This window comes from Molossus molossus, unplaced genomic scaffold (genome assembly GCF_014108415.1).
Source record: "Molossus molossus isolate mMolMol1 unplaced genomic scaffold, mMolMol1.p scaffold_m16_p_12, whole genome shotgun sequence".
Classification (NCBI taxonomy): domain Eukaryota; kingdom Metazoa; phylum Chordata; class Mammalia; order Chiroptera; family Molossidae; genus Molossus; species Molossus molossus.
In genome coordinates this window covers 21,341,938-21,357,478 of record NW_023425347.1, presented here as the reverse complement: position 1 = coordinate 21,357,478, position 15,541 = coordinate 21,341,938, and the positions used below count along the sequence as shown (strand labels likewise).

At 39.7% G+C, this 15,541-nt stretch overlaps 1 protein-coding gene across 2 annotated transcripts in view; it reads right to left on the bottom strand.

Moving 5' to 3' along the window:
- Positions 1-9,532: 9,532 nt before the first annotated feature.
- The window catches only part of MBOAT1 (membrane bound O-acyltransferase domain containing 1), a 115,213-nt gene continuing 109,204 nt past the window's right edge, over positions 9,533-15,541 (bottom strand). For both annotated transcript variants that reach the window (XM_036256054.1, XM_036256055.1), the window contains one exon: positions 9,533-11,004. In XM_036256054.1, coding sequence (XP_036111947.1) covers positions 10,884-11,004 — 121 coding nt within the window. In that variant the 3' untranslated portion in view covers positions 9,533-10,883. The remainder of the gene's footprint in view (positions 11,005-15,541) is intronic.

The following is a 15,541-nucleotide window of genomic DNA, read 5'->3' as shown; positions in this document are numbered from 1 at the left end:
GGGTTCCTAAGACTGTCGGAAATATGTGTTAGGCGACCCCTATGAAAGGTCGTTCGACCCCCAAAGGGCTTGCAACTCACAGGTTGAGAACCGCTGCGTTAGTCCCATTTGTCCTTTTGGGGGCCCACTGCTGGGTGTTTGTGAAAAGGGAAGAAGCATGTACATTTGTGAGAATCACACTCTGCTGGTCAAGGGTTCACCTCTACCCTCAACTCTGCTACAGGACAGCTTTGTGACACTTGGGCTAAGTCATTAAACTCCCTGGCCTCCGTTTCCTCAGGTGTAAAACAGATTAAGCCGGTAGTTCCCAAACCTAGCTGCACATCAGAATTATATGGGAGGGAGTTAAGAAGATTGATTCCTACACATAACTCCAGACGAACTGAATCAGGAGAGGGATCCTGGGGTCTGTTTGTAACCAAATATCTGTTAAGGCATCTGTAAGATGTTCTGGACTTAGAAATTCAGATAGGAAACATAGCACCATCCCCAACCACATAACCGATATTTTGTCCACTATTTGGGGGGATTCTCGCAGGAGGTTCAATTTACTACTGAACATATCTTGCCCCAATCTCTAGTGTCTACTGCATTCTCTATCTTAATCAGACTGTTGTCTTCTCTCTTCCCAGTGACAGCCAAAACTGTACCCAAGTCCACTTTTTAAGATTCAAAGTGTCTGCAACTATGGTAGTAAGAGAGGACGATTCCCTAACAGCCCAGCTGTTCTATGCCTTCCTATTTCTGTAAAAATTTGTTTTTTATTTTTCAATAGCAGTTAACATACAATATTATCTTAGTATCAGGTGTACAGCATAGTGACTAGACATTTGTGTAAGTTACAAAGTGATCATGCTAATAAGTCATGACACCATACACAATTATTACAGTATTATTGACTCTGTTCCCTATGCTTTACTTTACATCCCCATGACTTTTTTAGGGGGGCAATTTGTACTTCTTAATCCTTTCACCTTTTTCACCCAACCCTCCCAAAACCCCTCCCATCTGGCAACCAGCAGTCTCTTCTCTTTATCTATGATTCTCTATTTTCATTGTTCATTTGTTTTTTAGGTTCCATAATTAAGTGGAATTATATGGTATCCGTCTTTGTCTGACTTACTTCACTTAGCATGATACCCTCTAGGTCCCTTCATGTCGCAAATGGCAAGATTTGATTCTTTTATATGGCCAAGTAATATTCCAATATGAGTATATACCACATCTTCTTTATCCATTCATCTATCAGTGGACACTTAGGTTGCTCCCATACCTTGGCTAATGTAAACAATGCTGCAGTGAACATAGGGGTGCATGTATCTTTTTTTGAGTTACTGTTTTGGATTTTTTTTAGATAAATATCCAGAAGCAGAATCGCTGGGTTGTATTGGAGTTCTATTTTTAATTTTTTTTGAGATAACTCCATACTGTTTTCCATTGTGGCTGCAATAATCTACAATCCCACCAGCAGCGCACCAAGGTCCCCTTTTCTCCACATCCTCACCAACACTTGTTTGTTTGTTGATTTGTTGAAGATAACCATTCTGAGAGGTGTGAAGTGATATCTCATTGTGGTTTAAATTTGCATTTCCCTTATGATTAGTGAGGTTGAGCATATTGTGTCTGTTTTATGCTAGTATCAACCTTGTAATGTACTTTGATATCAGGTAGCATGATACGTCCAATTATGTTCTTCTTTCTCAAGATTGCTTTGACTATTTGGGGTCTCTTGTGGTTTCATATAATTATTAGGATCATTTTTTCCAGTTCTGTGAAAAATGTCATTGAAATTTTGATGGGGATTGCATTGAATCTGTAGATTGTTTTGAGTATTTTGTACATTTTAACAATATTCTTCCTATTAATTAGCACAGTATATCCTTCCATTTATTTGAATCTTCAGTTTCTTTCTTCAGTGTCTTAGTTATCTGAGTGTAGGTCTTTTAACTCCTTAAAGTTATTTCTAGGCATTTTATTCCTTTTCACATAATTGTAGATGGGATTCTTTATTTCCCTTTATGATAGTTTGTTATTAATGTATAAAAATGCAACTGATTTCTGAATATTTTGTATCCTACTACTTTACTGAATTCATTTATTAGTTATAATAGTTTTTGGTAGAATCTTTTGGGTTTTCTATAGATAATGTTACCTGTGAATAATGACAGTTTTACTTCTTCCTTTCCAATCTGGACAGCATTTATTTCTTTTCCAAGGATGATTGCTGTGTCCAGGACTTCCAGTACTATGTTACATAAAAGTGCTGTAAATTGACATCCTTGTTGTGTTCCTGATCTTACACCAAAAGCTTTCATCTTTTTACCATTGAGTATGACGTTAGCTGTGGGTTTGTCATATATTGCCTTTATTATATTGAGGTATGTTCCTTCTATCCCTACTTTGCTGAGAGTTTCTATCATAATAAATGTTAGATTTTGTCAAATGCTTTTTCTGCATCTATTGATATGATCATATGATTTTATATTTCATGTTGTGTATCATGTTAATTGATTGACAGATATTGAATCAATCTTGCATCCCAGGAATAAATCCCACTTGAACATGGTGTATATTTTAATACATTGCTGAATTTAGTTTATTAATATTTTGTTCAGGATTTTTGCATCTATATTTTTCAGAGATATTGACCTATAATTTTCTTTTTATGTAGTATGTGTATCTGGTTTTGGTATTAGGGTAATGCTGGCCCCATAAAATGAGTTTGGGAGTCTTCCCTCCTCTTAGATTTTTAAAAGTAGTTTGAGAAAAATTGGTTTTAATTCTTCTTTGGTAAAATTCACCTATGAAGCCATCTGGTTTAAGACTTTTGTTGGGAGTTTTTTGATTACTGATTTAATTTCAATAGTAGATACAAAATCTGTTCAGATTTTGTTTCTTCCTGATTCTGCCTTGGGAAAATAGTATGTTTCTAGGAATTTATCTATTTCTTCCAGGTTGTTCCATATAATTATTTTTAGAATTTCCTTATAATACTCTGTATATCTATGGTGTCAGTTGTCACTTCTCTTTTATTTCTCATTTATTTAGCCCCCCTTTTTTTCTGATGAGTCTAGGTAAAGACTCCTCAGTTTTGTTTATCATTTTTAGAAAAACAGCTCTTGATTTCATTGATATTTACTTTTTTTTTTTTTTCTTTTGGTGCTGTGACTCAGATCCAAACCAGATCTCTTCTATTTTATTGTTAGATTCTACTTTGCTTATTTCTACTCTGATCTTTATTTCTTTCCATCTCACTTTGGGCTTTGTTCTTTTTTCTAGTTTCTTTAGGGGTAAAGTTAGATTGTTTATTTGATTTTTTTTTTTTTTCTGGTTGTTATTTTTTAAGTAGGCTATAAATTTCCCTCTTAGAACTGCTTTGACTGTGTCCCACAGATTTTTGGGTCATCATGTTTTTGTTTTCATTGTCACAAGATATATATATATAATACACACACACACACACACACACACACACACACAAACATACATTTTAATCCTTACCTAAGGATATTTTTCTATTTATCTTCAGATAGAGAGGGAGGGAGGGAGGGAGGGAGGGAGAGAGACAGAGAGAGAGAGAGAGAGAGAAACATTGACATATGAAGGACACATCGACTGGTTGCTTTCCGCATGACCCTGACCAGGGTCGGGGACAAACTGCAACTGAGGTACATGCTCTTGACTGGAATCGAACCCACGACTCATTGGTCCACGGGCCATCACTCTACCACTGAGCCGAACCAGCCAGGGCATCACAAGATATCTTTTGTTTCCTTCCTTGATCTCATTGTTAACCCATTCATTGTTTAGTAGCATGTTATTTAGCCTCCATATGCTTGTCTGTTTTTCAGTATTTTTCTGTAATTGTTTTCTAGCATCTTACAGTTGTTATCACAGAAGATGCTTGATATGATTTAAATCTTCTTAAGTTTATTGAGTCTTGTTTTATGGCCTAATATGTGGGTTATACTAAAAAATGTTCCATGTGCTCTTAAAAAGAATGTATTTTCTCCTGCTTTCAGGTGAAATGTCCTAAAAACATCAATTAAGTTCCTCTGGTCTAATGTGTCTTTAAGATTATTACTTCCTTTTGTCTGGTTATCTATCCATTGATGTCAATGGGTATTAAAAATCTCCTATAATTACTGTGATGTTGTTGATCTCTCCCTTTATCATGGTCAATATTTGCTTTATATATTTAGGTGTTCCTACATTGGTTGCATAGGTGTTTATGAGAGTTATACCCCTTGCCGGGTTGATCCCTTTATCATTATGAAATGCCCTTCTCTGTCTCTTGTTACAGCCCTTGATTTAAGGTCTATTTTGTCTGGTATAAGTATTGCTACACCTTTTTTAAAATTTCATTTGCATAAAATACCTTTTGCATTGCTTTGTGTGTGTGTGTCTTGTATACATCTTATTGATTTTTGGTTTATGTTAACATGTGCTTCCTATATACCAAGCTATATTTGTAGCAGTCTATTTTAAGTTGATGTTCTCTTAAGTTTAAACACATTCTAAAACCACTAAACTTTTTACTCCTCCACATTTATGTTTTTGTTATTATTTTTACTTCTTTTATATGTGTGTGTGCTTGTGTGTATCCCGTAATTTATTGTTGTAATTACACATGGTCTTCCTACCTGGCCTTCTAACCTTTGTAATTAGCTTTATACTTGGTTGATCCACTGCTTTTACTAAGTTTTTGCCATTACCATTGAATTTTTTTTTTCTTTCCTGTTTTCTTATTCATATTTTTACTTTTTCTTTACTGGTTAAAGAAGTCCCTTGCACATTTTTTGTAATACTGGTTCAGTGGTGATAAATTCCTTTAGCTTTTTATGGTCTGGGAAATTCTTAATCTCTTCTTCAATTTTAAATGATAGCCTTGCTAGGTAGAGTAATCTTGGTTGAAGATCTTTGCTTTTTATCACTTTGAATATTTGGGCCACTTCCTTCTACCCTGCAAAGTTTTTGTTGAGAAATTAGCTGACAGTCTTATGGTAGCTCCTTTGTAGTTAACTAACTGCTTTTCTCTTGCTACTTTCAAGTCTCTCTTTGTCTTTAACTTTTGGCATTTTAATTATGATGTGTCTTGCTGTGGGCCTCTATGGGTTCATTTTATTTGGGACTCTGCACTTCCTGGACTTGTATGTCTACTGGTTTTCAATCCCTGTGCTCTCTCTTCTTCTAGTGCCCCTATGATGCAAATGTTGGTATGTTTGATGTTGTCCCAGAGGCCCCTTTTTTTCTTTTTGCTGTTTTGATTGGGTATTTTCCACTCCCTAATTTTCCAGATGGCTGATTCGATCCTCTGCTCTGTCTAATCTGTTAAATCCTTCTAATGTATTCTCCATTTCAGTTAGTGTATTCTTCAATTATGACTGAATTTTTTATAATATTTTCTATCTTTTTTATGTTTTCTATTGCTTTGTTGAAGTTCTCACAAAGTTCATCTGTTCTTCCCCTAAGTTTATTGAGCATCCTTATAACCAGTGTTTTAAACTCTATCTGGTAGATTGTTTGCCTTCATTTTATTTAGGTCTTTTTCTGGAGTTTTGTCCTGTTCTTTCATTTGAGACAAGTTTTTTATCTCCTCTTTTGGCTAACTTCCTGTGCTTGTGTCTACATGTTACATACATCAGCTATGTGCCCATCTTGGCAGAGTGACCTTATGTAGCAAATATCCTGTGAGGCCTAGTAACACTGTCTTCCTGGTCACCTGAGCCAGGTGCTCCAGAAGCATCCCTTGTGTGGGTTGTGTGTGCCTTCCTGTTGTAGCTAAGCCTTGATTACTGTAGGCATGTCAGTGGGTGGGACTGACCCTTAGACTGATTGGCTGTGAGGGCTGGCCTAGCGGATAAGCTGTTACTCTCACAGAGTAGGAGTCGCTTTAATGGGTCTCTGATGTCAGAGGAGTCCGCCCTTCAGATGTGTCATTTGTAGAGCTGGTTGGCTGGTTTTCTGGTATGATCTGAAGAAAGCTACCAGATGTGCTGATTCTTGAGCCTCTTGAAAGGGGCTCTGGTGCAAGCCAAGGTGGGCCACCGTTTGTGCCCTGCTTGGGGCCACCTGGTTGGAGCTACCAAGTGATTTACTTTTGGTTGCCACTAGTGCTGGGCTTGGGATCCTTGATGGGCACCACAGTGTGAGCTGAGGCCAGCTGCCACTTGTGCCAGGCTTGTGGCCACTTAGTTGAAGCTACATTCCAAGCCAACACTGGCCACAGCTTAGACACGTATGGGGCTACCTGGTGGAATTTATGATGCAAATTGAGACTGGTCGCCACTTGCACTGTCTTGGGGCCACTCAGCAAGAGGTATAGGCCACACTTAGGGCAGCCAGTGCTTGTTTGGGGTTTGTGGATCTTTGAGAGGTTTTAGAAAAGTCTGCAGAGGAAGTCAAGGCAGGCTGTTTGTGTGGAAAAGCTTTTGGAGGCAGCTTGGGCCAGCAAAGGAGTTGGATGTGGCAGGGTCTCAGGGAATCACCAGGTCAGGGCAAACTGTGTTAGTCAAGTTAATGGACAGAGCCCAGGTTTGGTGCCCACTTGCTGAGTTCAACAAAGAAACAATGGTACCTGCTAGCATTCTGTCTGGAGACAGCTGCGCTGACCCCTCCTCCTCCAACCCTTGCCCTGAAGCTAGTCAATTCAGTTCCTCCCAGTATGTTCCTGAAACTTTTCAAGCTGCTACTCCTGCACTGGAGCCCAGAGCAAGTGAGTTCTGAGCAAGCAAGCCCCATGCATGGGCCCCTCAAGACAGACACCTGGGACTCTAGCAGCCCTCCCTCTCACTCAGATGCAATCCTCGCAGGTTTTCACAGCCAAATGTTACGGGGATTTCTCTTCCCAGCACTGGTGCCCCAGGCTGGGGACCCTGATATAGGGCTGGTACCCCTCACTCCACATGAGGGGACCTCCACGGGTGAGATGTCCCTCCCAATTCTTAATCTCACACTGGGTGTGGGACCTGCCTGTTTTGCATCTCTATCCCTTCTATCAGTCTCTTTGTGGCTGCTTCTCTATGTCCTTAGTTATAGGACTTCTGCTAGTCTCCAGGTGGTTCTCAATGATGGTGGTTCTATAATTTAGTTGTAATTTTGATGTAGCCATGTGGAGGGGGCGAGCACAGCATTTACCTACTCCACCGTCTTGACCCGAGGTCTCCCTACAGCATTCATTTCCACCTTCCTGTTCTTAAAGGTCACCCTGACCAGTCCACTTTCTAGGAATTCCTTCTCCACAGGCATTCAATTGCTGCGGTCTCCTCCTGCTCCTGAGTAGCATGCCTAATTCCCCCAATGTCCTGCTCATTTCCCTAGCAAAGCAGTTTGCTCCCATAACGTACACCAAGTACTAGCCCCACCTTTGCATAGTTCAAAATGTGCTAAGGACCCGACTAAACAAAAGGTCTTTTAGGAGAACAAGCACTGACAAGAAGCATCAAAATACCTCCTCTTGAACAGAACCAAACGATTTAGCTTAGCTCCCATCCCACCACTTTGATCTCCTCCTAACCAGCTAGGGTAAGCACAAGGTTACCACTGTGCTCCATTGATGGGAACTCTGCTGCTCCCCATAGATGGAAGCAGCGGCAGTCAGCATGTTCAACAGCAGCTCTAGTTCCCTGCTCCTTGCATACTTAACAAGCTCCCCAAGTGACAGGGCCAGCCAGTCAGCATTTCGGAACCATAGGCCTGGACCAGGTACGTTGTAGAGACTCAGCTATACAACTCCTTGCTTTTCCAAAAACAAGTGCTGCACCAGGCAGTGAGGGGATTTCGGAGTGAGCCAGACCAGGATTCAAACTCCAGCTCCTCCACTGACTATCTGAGTGGCCTTGGCAAAGTTCAAGTCTCTGAACCCTGGCTTCCACATTTGCATGAAGTGGACAGTAGTGCCAAGTTCACAGACTGCATTTGGTCATGCATGTGAATGGACTGTCAATGACAGCTGGTTGTCTTTGTTTTAGTATCTGGTGGGTAGACAAAGCTCATGTGGACTGGGCCATCTTCAGCAAATACCTTTCCTATGGGCCTCATGAAGTCATTCACTGAGCCTGGAAGCTTCACTAAAGATCCTCCTGGAGAGGCAGCCACCTGACTACCTCTGTGGGCCACCCGTGAAAGCGCAGCTTGCTCCTCTGGGCAGCTGCTGCGTGAACTGGTACTGACATGTTGCAAGGTCAGCATCCAATTTCAGAACAGGGAAAGGCTTACCCGTAAAGTCCTGGACATGGGGCTGGAGGGCAGTGATGTTGCTCTCCTGGGTAAACTGCAGACACTGTAAAATGAGACAGATACCTACGTACAGGCAAACAAGGGTATGCCGACCAATCACTGTGTAATTCTGATGCTACGGTTCTCCAGACATTCCTACAGCACACGCTCTGGGTCATGTCTTTCTGCTCAAACTGTAAGCTCTTTGATAGCACAAAAAGAGTCTTTAGCATCTTTTACCTGCACTAACAGAATGCCAGGCCCACACCAGGCACGATAACATTTGATAAATAAGTGAATGCATTAATGAATGGTTGGACGAACCAGGGCAGTTCAGAATATGTAAATTAACTGCCTGAGTGGGTATTTCACATAATGTGCTTTCAGAATTCCCTAAAAACACAAGCCTTCATTTCAAAAACTAATTCTGAAAAGCAGAAAAGATGATGCCCAGTGCAAAATGACTCCAGCAAAACTGTCAAGTGCAATGATGCATTAAACTAATTCATTCACTCCCTCCTTCATCAACAAACACTTACTGAATCTTCATTATAGCCAGGCACTATGCCAGGGGCTAGAGACAAGAAGAGAAATGGGATGTGATCCCTCAAAGGGCTGGCATCAATCAAAGATCTTTAAGTGTTCCTATGTGGTTGTACTGTACACCAGGGTGGAGAAAGCCTGCCCAGGAAGGCCACTGCTCACCGCCCAGGGCCTGCACAGTAATGGAGGGCTCCCGCCAGCCCCTCTCCTCACCTCCCAGTTTCCCCCTTTTCCTCACTTAACCAGTAAACATCTCAGACTGAATTATTTATTGCTTTTTGCATCTACAAAATAATGTTCCTATTCCCTATGGTTACCTTAAGCAGTAAAAAATCAACAACAAAACTAAAATATATACATATTTTTAATTCTCACCTGAGTATATTTTTCCATTGATTTTTTTTGTTTTGTTTTGATCGAGTGGAAGGGGGGGGGGGCGGGGAGAGAGATGTGAGACAGACACATTGATCAGCTGCCTCCCACATGACCCTGATTGGGGCATGGGATGGAACCTGCAACCTAGGTATGTGCCCTTGACTGGAAATCAAACCCACGACCCTTTGGTCCAAGGGCCAATGCTCCAACTGCTGAACCAAACCGGCCAGGGCTAAAATAGAATATTTTAAATTTGGCTTTTTCAAAAACAAAACTATAAAATGTATTTCTTGGAAACTGGAATCTCAAATTAATAAATACATATTTATTAAGTGACTGTTGTATTTAGGACAAATTGGATCTCTAAGGCAATATAAACAGCCCCAACCTTGTGCACATTTGTTAAAATACACACACACACACTTCAGAATATCAAGTCTCTACTAATACAAACAAAAAGCAATTCTTCTGTTCAGAAATACGTCTTTTATAGAACAGTTTTTATTCAGTAAGAAACTAATTTTTAACCATCAATTTGAACAAATTCTCTCCTCCCAAGTCATTTGATTGAGGACACACTATTGTAGCATATAATTTATCATCATCATCATCATTTTCCACAACATTTAATACAGTGTTTCTTTCTCCCACGTAGAATAGAAGTCTCCCATGTAGAATATTACCCAATAGAAGTCTCCAGAGGGAGCCACAGCACATTCATCACAAAGATAGAAAACTGTCTTACGGTCCTTGCTTTCCAATAGGATAGTTCAACTAATATAGAGTCAGATCTAATCAGCTCTGAAACTGGAAAAATTAAAGTCAGCCCGTCATAGCCACGGATATTAACACCTCTGTGAAATGAGTGCAGAAAAGGGCAAAGTATCTTCTTTTACCAAACTTCTCTATAACTTTAAATTACTCTTTTAAAAAATTTCTTCTTTAGAAGACACTTTTTCTGCCTTTGATGGTGTGAACTCGGGGCAGTTTTCTTGGGGCCACCCCTGGACAAGCCAGGGGCGTGTGTGAAATGGGAAAAGATCTGGGAACAGCAGCCCCTCCTGGACTCCTGGTGTGTGTGCACACGAGACTTTCTGATTCATACTCTTGGCTCAGTTCAGAAGAAAACAGGGAAGAGATACATCCCTGGAAGAAAATGCAGCCTACTTCAGGGCATGGCTGGCTTTCAGTCCATTCAAGTGTTCACGGTGAGTCCTCCTGGCTCGTACCGTTTTCAGTACCTGAAAAACACGCTCCCTGACCCTGCTCCTCCACGGTCCTCGAGTAGTCATTGTGTTCGAAACGGTCATGTCACAAGTCAAATGATTTGGGGCTTCCCAAGGAACCAACCACAGGTGGTATGTTCTAGTTGAAGACACCTAGGACAAGTCTCAGCAGTCCCCTCCTGGAGCAGATGTGCAGGTGCCAACCCCCACATTTCAGTGGCTGAAAATCATGCCAGAAGAGCGAAGACCCAGCAGCCCGGCATGGACCGCTTCTGCAACTGAAGCGTGTTCTCCATGCACCTCCACACCACTCCGCGTCCCATAAGATACTAAAACACACCAACTGGACGTGGCTGGTTTAGCCGTACAAAAGGGCTTTATAAAAATACTCCCTGCACTTTTATTAAAAAAAAAAAAAAAGCATGTAAACATCCCCTCTAAGTCACTGAAGAACCCTTGAGCCTTTTCATCTCATCTTTCCAATATTTTGCAGTTTTCCATATCCAGCTCTTCCTGGAGATATCAATCTGTTTTCTTCTTATTGACCGAGTTCTGAGGCTGCCTTTGAATATGAGTATGTGGTCTGATGGGCAGAAATAGTATTATCAGGAGACATATGATGTGTAAATAAAAGTACATGGACCTAGGAATAAAAACACACACAAGTTATATTTCAAATAAGGATACAAATGGGAAATGTCACATGAGCATGATTGTATCATCAGGGTCTGGAGACGAAGGCACTGCTTTTGGAGGAGGGGACATGTTTGAACTCGGGCTCATCTTGGTCCATCCCACATACTCCCTTTGGTGGGGTAGTGGGGCAGGGATGGACTGAAACTACAAAACTGGGCAGAACAAACCAGGCAGCCCATCTGCGCATTGACATGTATGATTTCCTGTCAACGTAAGAAGACTAAGAGAAGGAATCCCACAAAAGACAATTCAAAGTAGGAGGATGCACAGGACCAAACTCAAAAACTATACTATTATGTTCCCCCCACACAATGCAACTGACACTTTAGCCAATGTGCTCTACACAATACGTACAGGGTTCCTCTTGGGTGTATGAGGAGCCAGAAGAATCCAACTTTTGAAAACTTACTCTAGCCCTGGCCGGTTTGGCTCAGCGGTTAGAGCATTGGCCTATGGTCCAGAGAGACCCGGGTTCGGTTCCCGCTATAGGCACGTACCTCGGTAGCAGTTTGTCCCCGGCCCTGGTTGGGTCGTGCGGGTGGCAGCCACTTGATGTGTACCTTTCATGTCGATGTTTCTCTCTCCCTCCCTCCCTCCCTCCCTCCCTCCCTCTCTCTTCCTCCTTCTCTATCTGAACAAAAAAGAAAAAATGTCCTTGGGTGAGGATTAAAAAAAAAAGAAAAAGAAAACTTACTCTATAACTCTGAAAATAACTTTCATCCATACTAATACAAAACAAGATTTGCTTTTGAGGTTTGTGGACTTTTGTCACATACTGGTGGTGGTATTCAGCACACTGGTATAATGCACACACTCAATAAATATTGGGCATATCAAAAAATGCAAGAAATTAGAAACAGGTTGCATTTGTACAACTGTTCTATTGTCCATTTGGAAAAGTGAAACTTATACTTTCTCCCATGCTTTTTGAAGATCAAAGGAAAACAATGTTTAAAAAAAACAAAAAACAGGGAGGACAATCCCACAGTTGATTTACATATCATTCCTCAGCTGCTGTGATCACAAGGTCAGGCACATTAGAATCCGATAACTCGCGTATCCCCTAAAATTCCCGACCCTTTAGCAAAAGGAATGCCTCCTTGAAAACGTCTGCAGAATAGTCAAGAGCTCTAACAGAAGCAAACAGATTTTCATTCATTTATTCTTTCAATAAGGTTTTGCTATTTAGAATGTACCAAAGCATTACACTAGGAACTACAAAATGGCAAAACCACCACCCCTTCTCTTGGGCATGGCAAGAAGACCGTTCAGGAGTAACCGTAACTTTTTTTTATGTTCACAAACTTCTATTATTACTTTTATATTCTACTGGCACTCTATATACGTGGTGGTGGGTTGGATAATTCCCCTTGAAAGATATCCACACGCTAATTCTCAGAACCTGTGAACATATGGTTCTATATGGCATAAGGGACTTTGCAGATGGATCAAGTTTGGGATCTTAAAATAGATCATTCTGGATTATTGGTTGGGCCCAGTGTAATCTCTTATAAGACAAATGCAGGACCAGTCATAGTGAGAAAAAGGACATGTGACCATGGCATCAGAGGTTGAAGTTTGGACTTGGAAGACTGAGGAAGGGTTCATGAATGCAAGCATACAGGCAGCTTCTACAAGCTTCCCTTAGAAATCGTTCAAGAATTCCAGAAATGGATTCAGTTGAAAGAGAATCACTTTTTCTTCCAAATGCTGGGTGTGGCTTCTGACTACCCTTGATGTTGCTGCTGAAGAGAGGCCCGAGTCGTCCTCTGTCCACTTTTTTAATCAGATTGTTTGTGGGGGTTATTGATGTTGAGTTGTATGAATTCCTTATATATTTTCAATAGTAACACCCTTTGTAATATATCACTGGTGAACATGTTCTCCCATTCAGTAGGCTGTCTTTTCATTTTGCTGATTTCCTTTCCTGTTCAAAAAACTTTAGTTTTTTGTAGTCCCATTTGTTTATTTTTTCTTTTGTTTTCCTTGCCCAAGGAGACATCTCCAAAACAAATATTACTAAGAGTAATGTCAAAGAGTTTACTGCCTCTGTTTTCTTCTGGGATTTTTATAGTTTTGGGTCTTACATTTAAGTTTTTAATCTGTTTTGAGTTTGGCTCACTTTCTTACAACATATACAGAAGCAATTGCATTTCTCTGCATATATCTGTCCAGGTCTCCCAACACCAGTTACTGAAGAAACTGTCCTTACCACATTGTATATTCTTGCCTCCTTTGTCATAGATTAATTGACCATATGAGCATGGGGTTATTTCTAGACTCTGTATTCTGTTCCATTGACCTATGTATGTGTCTGTTTTTATGCTGGTACCATGATATTTTTTATACTATAGTCCTGTAGCATAGCTTGATATCAGATAGTGTAGTCCTGTAGCATAGCTTGATATCAGATAGTGTAGTCCTGTAGCATAGCTTGATATCAGATAGTGTGATACATCCAACTTTGTTCTTCTACCTCAAGATTGCTTTGGCTCTTCAGGGTATTTTGTGGTTCCATATAAATTTATTCTAGTTCTGTGAAAAACCATTTTTTTAATAGAGATTGCATTAAATCTGTCAATTGCTTTGAATCATATGAACATTTTTAAGATCATTAATTCTTCCTATACATGAGCACAGTATATCCTTCCATTTATTTGTATGTTCTTCAAGTTTGATTGTTTTCCTAAATATTTTTTTATATAATTATAAATGGGATTTGTTTTCTTAATTTCTCTTTCTGATAGTTCATTATTGGTATATAAAAATGCATCCAATTCTAAATATTAATTTTATATTCTGCTACTTGATTAAACTTGTCAATCAGTCCAAGTTTAATTAGTTTTGTGGGATCTTTAGTGTTTATTGTATTTCCAGGGTGGGGCATAAGTAGGTTTACAATTGTGAGTACACAAAACAGAGTTTATTCTTGTATAATTACTTACTGTATTATTTTCCATAGGAAACAACCTGTAAACCTACTTTTGCTTCACCCTGTAGTATCACGTCATCTGCAAATAATGACAGTTTTACTTCTTCCTTTCCAATTCAAATGCCTTTCATTTCTTTTTTTTCTTTCTTTCTTCTTGTCTGATTGCTTTGGCTAAGGACTTCCAATACTATGTTGAATAAAAGTGGCAAAAATGGGCATCCCTGTCTTGTTTCTGATCTTAAAGAAAAAACAGCATTTCACCATTGAATATAATGTTAGTTGTGGATTTGTCTCATATGGCCTTTATTATGTTAAGGTATGTTTCTTCTATCCCCACTTTGCTGAGTTTTTATCATAAGTAGAGGTTAGATGTTATTAATGGCTTTTTCTTCATGTATTATTATGGTCATATGATTTTTATCCTTCATTACGTGTATACAGTGTATCGTGTTAATTGATTTGCATTATTGAACCAACCTAACATCCTGGGGACAAATCCCACTTGATCATAGTGTATGATATGTTTAATGTACTGCTGAATTTGGTTTTTTAATAGTCTGTTGAGGATTTCTACATCAATGTTCATCGGAGATAGTGGCCTATAATATCCTTTTTTATTTTTTGTAATGTCTGTATCTGGTTTTGGTATCAGGGTAAAGCTGGCCTCATAAAAATAGTTTGGGAGCCTCCCCTCCTTTTCAAATTTTTGGAATCGTTTCAGAAGGATAGTTATTAATGCTTCTTTGAATGTTTGGAACAATTTACCTATGAAGCCAACTGGTCCAGAGCTTTTGTTGGGAGTTTTTTTCATTCGTGGACAAAAAGGGGCCACAGGCTAACCTGACAAGCTCAGAGAAGGCCTGCGTGACAACTTTGTAAACTCAAAAGACCTAAAGTAACCACGAAGGATGGTTTGAAATTTAAAGTTTTTAACTAAAAGCAGTGTTTGACAGGTCATGTCCTAGGCTGGCATCTTCCCTGACAAAGGTCAATTTTCCTTAATGGAGTCTACTGTCTTTTTACATCTAAGATAACATACTTTTAGAATGTGGGGAACCTTTCTTTTTCTTCATACCCCTCAAGGCACAACCTATGCACCAGGGTGGAAACCACAAATCCTCTCATTGTTATAATCATCATGTTAATCATTGACTGTTAACTATCCTGTACCTACCTATGTAAAAGATGTATATGTCTATCATTTTACTTTTTATCCAACCCCAGAGATTTCCCCATTTTGCTTTCTCCCACCTCCTTAATCTATCACCAATGAATTTCATGTAACCCATTTATTAAGCCTTCTCTTTTTATTGTAATGTATAAATTAAGATGCAAAACTGCCATTCTTCTGAGAGTTACCTCAATCCATTGAGGTTTTGCTTCCCCACATTTGTGGACAGTCTGGCTCAAATAAACTCAGAAAATTCTTCACAGGTTTGAACGCTTCTTATGTTGACATATTGCTGATTCTTTAGCAGTAATTAGTCTGTTCAGATTTTCCATTTCTTCCTGATTCAGCCTTGGAAGATTATATGTTTCTATGAATTTATCC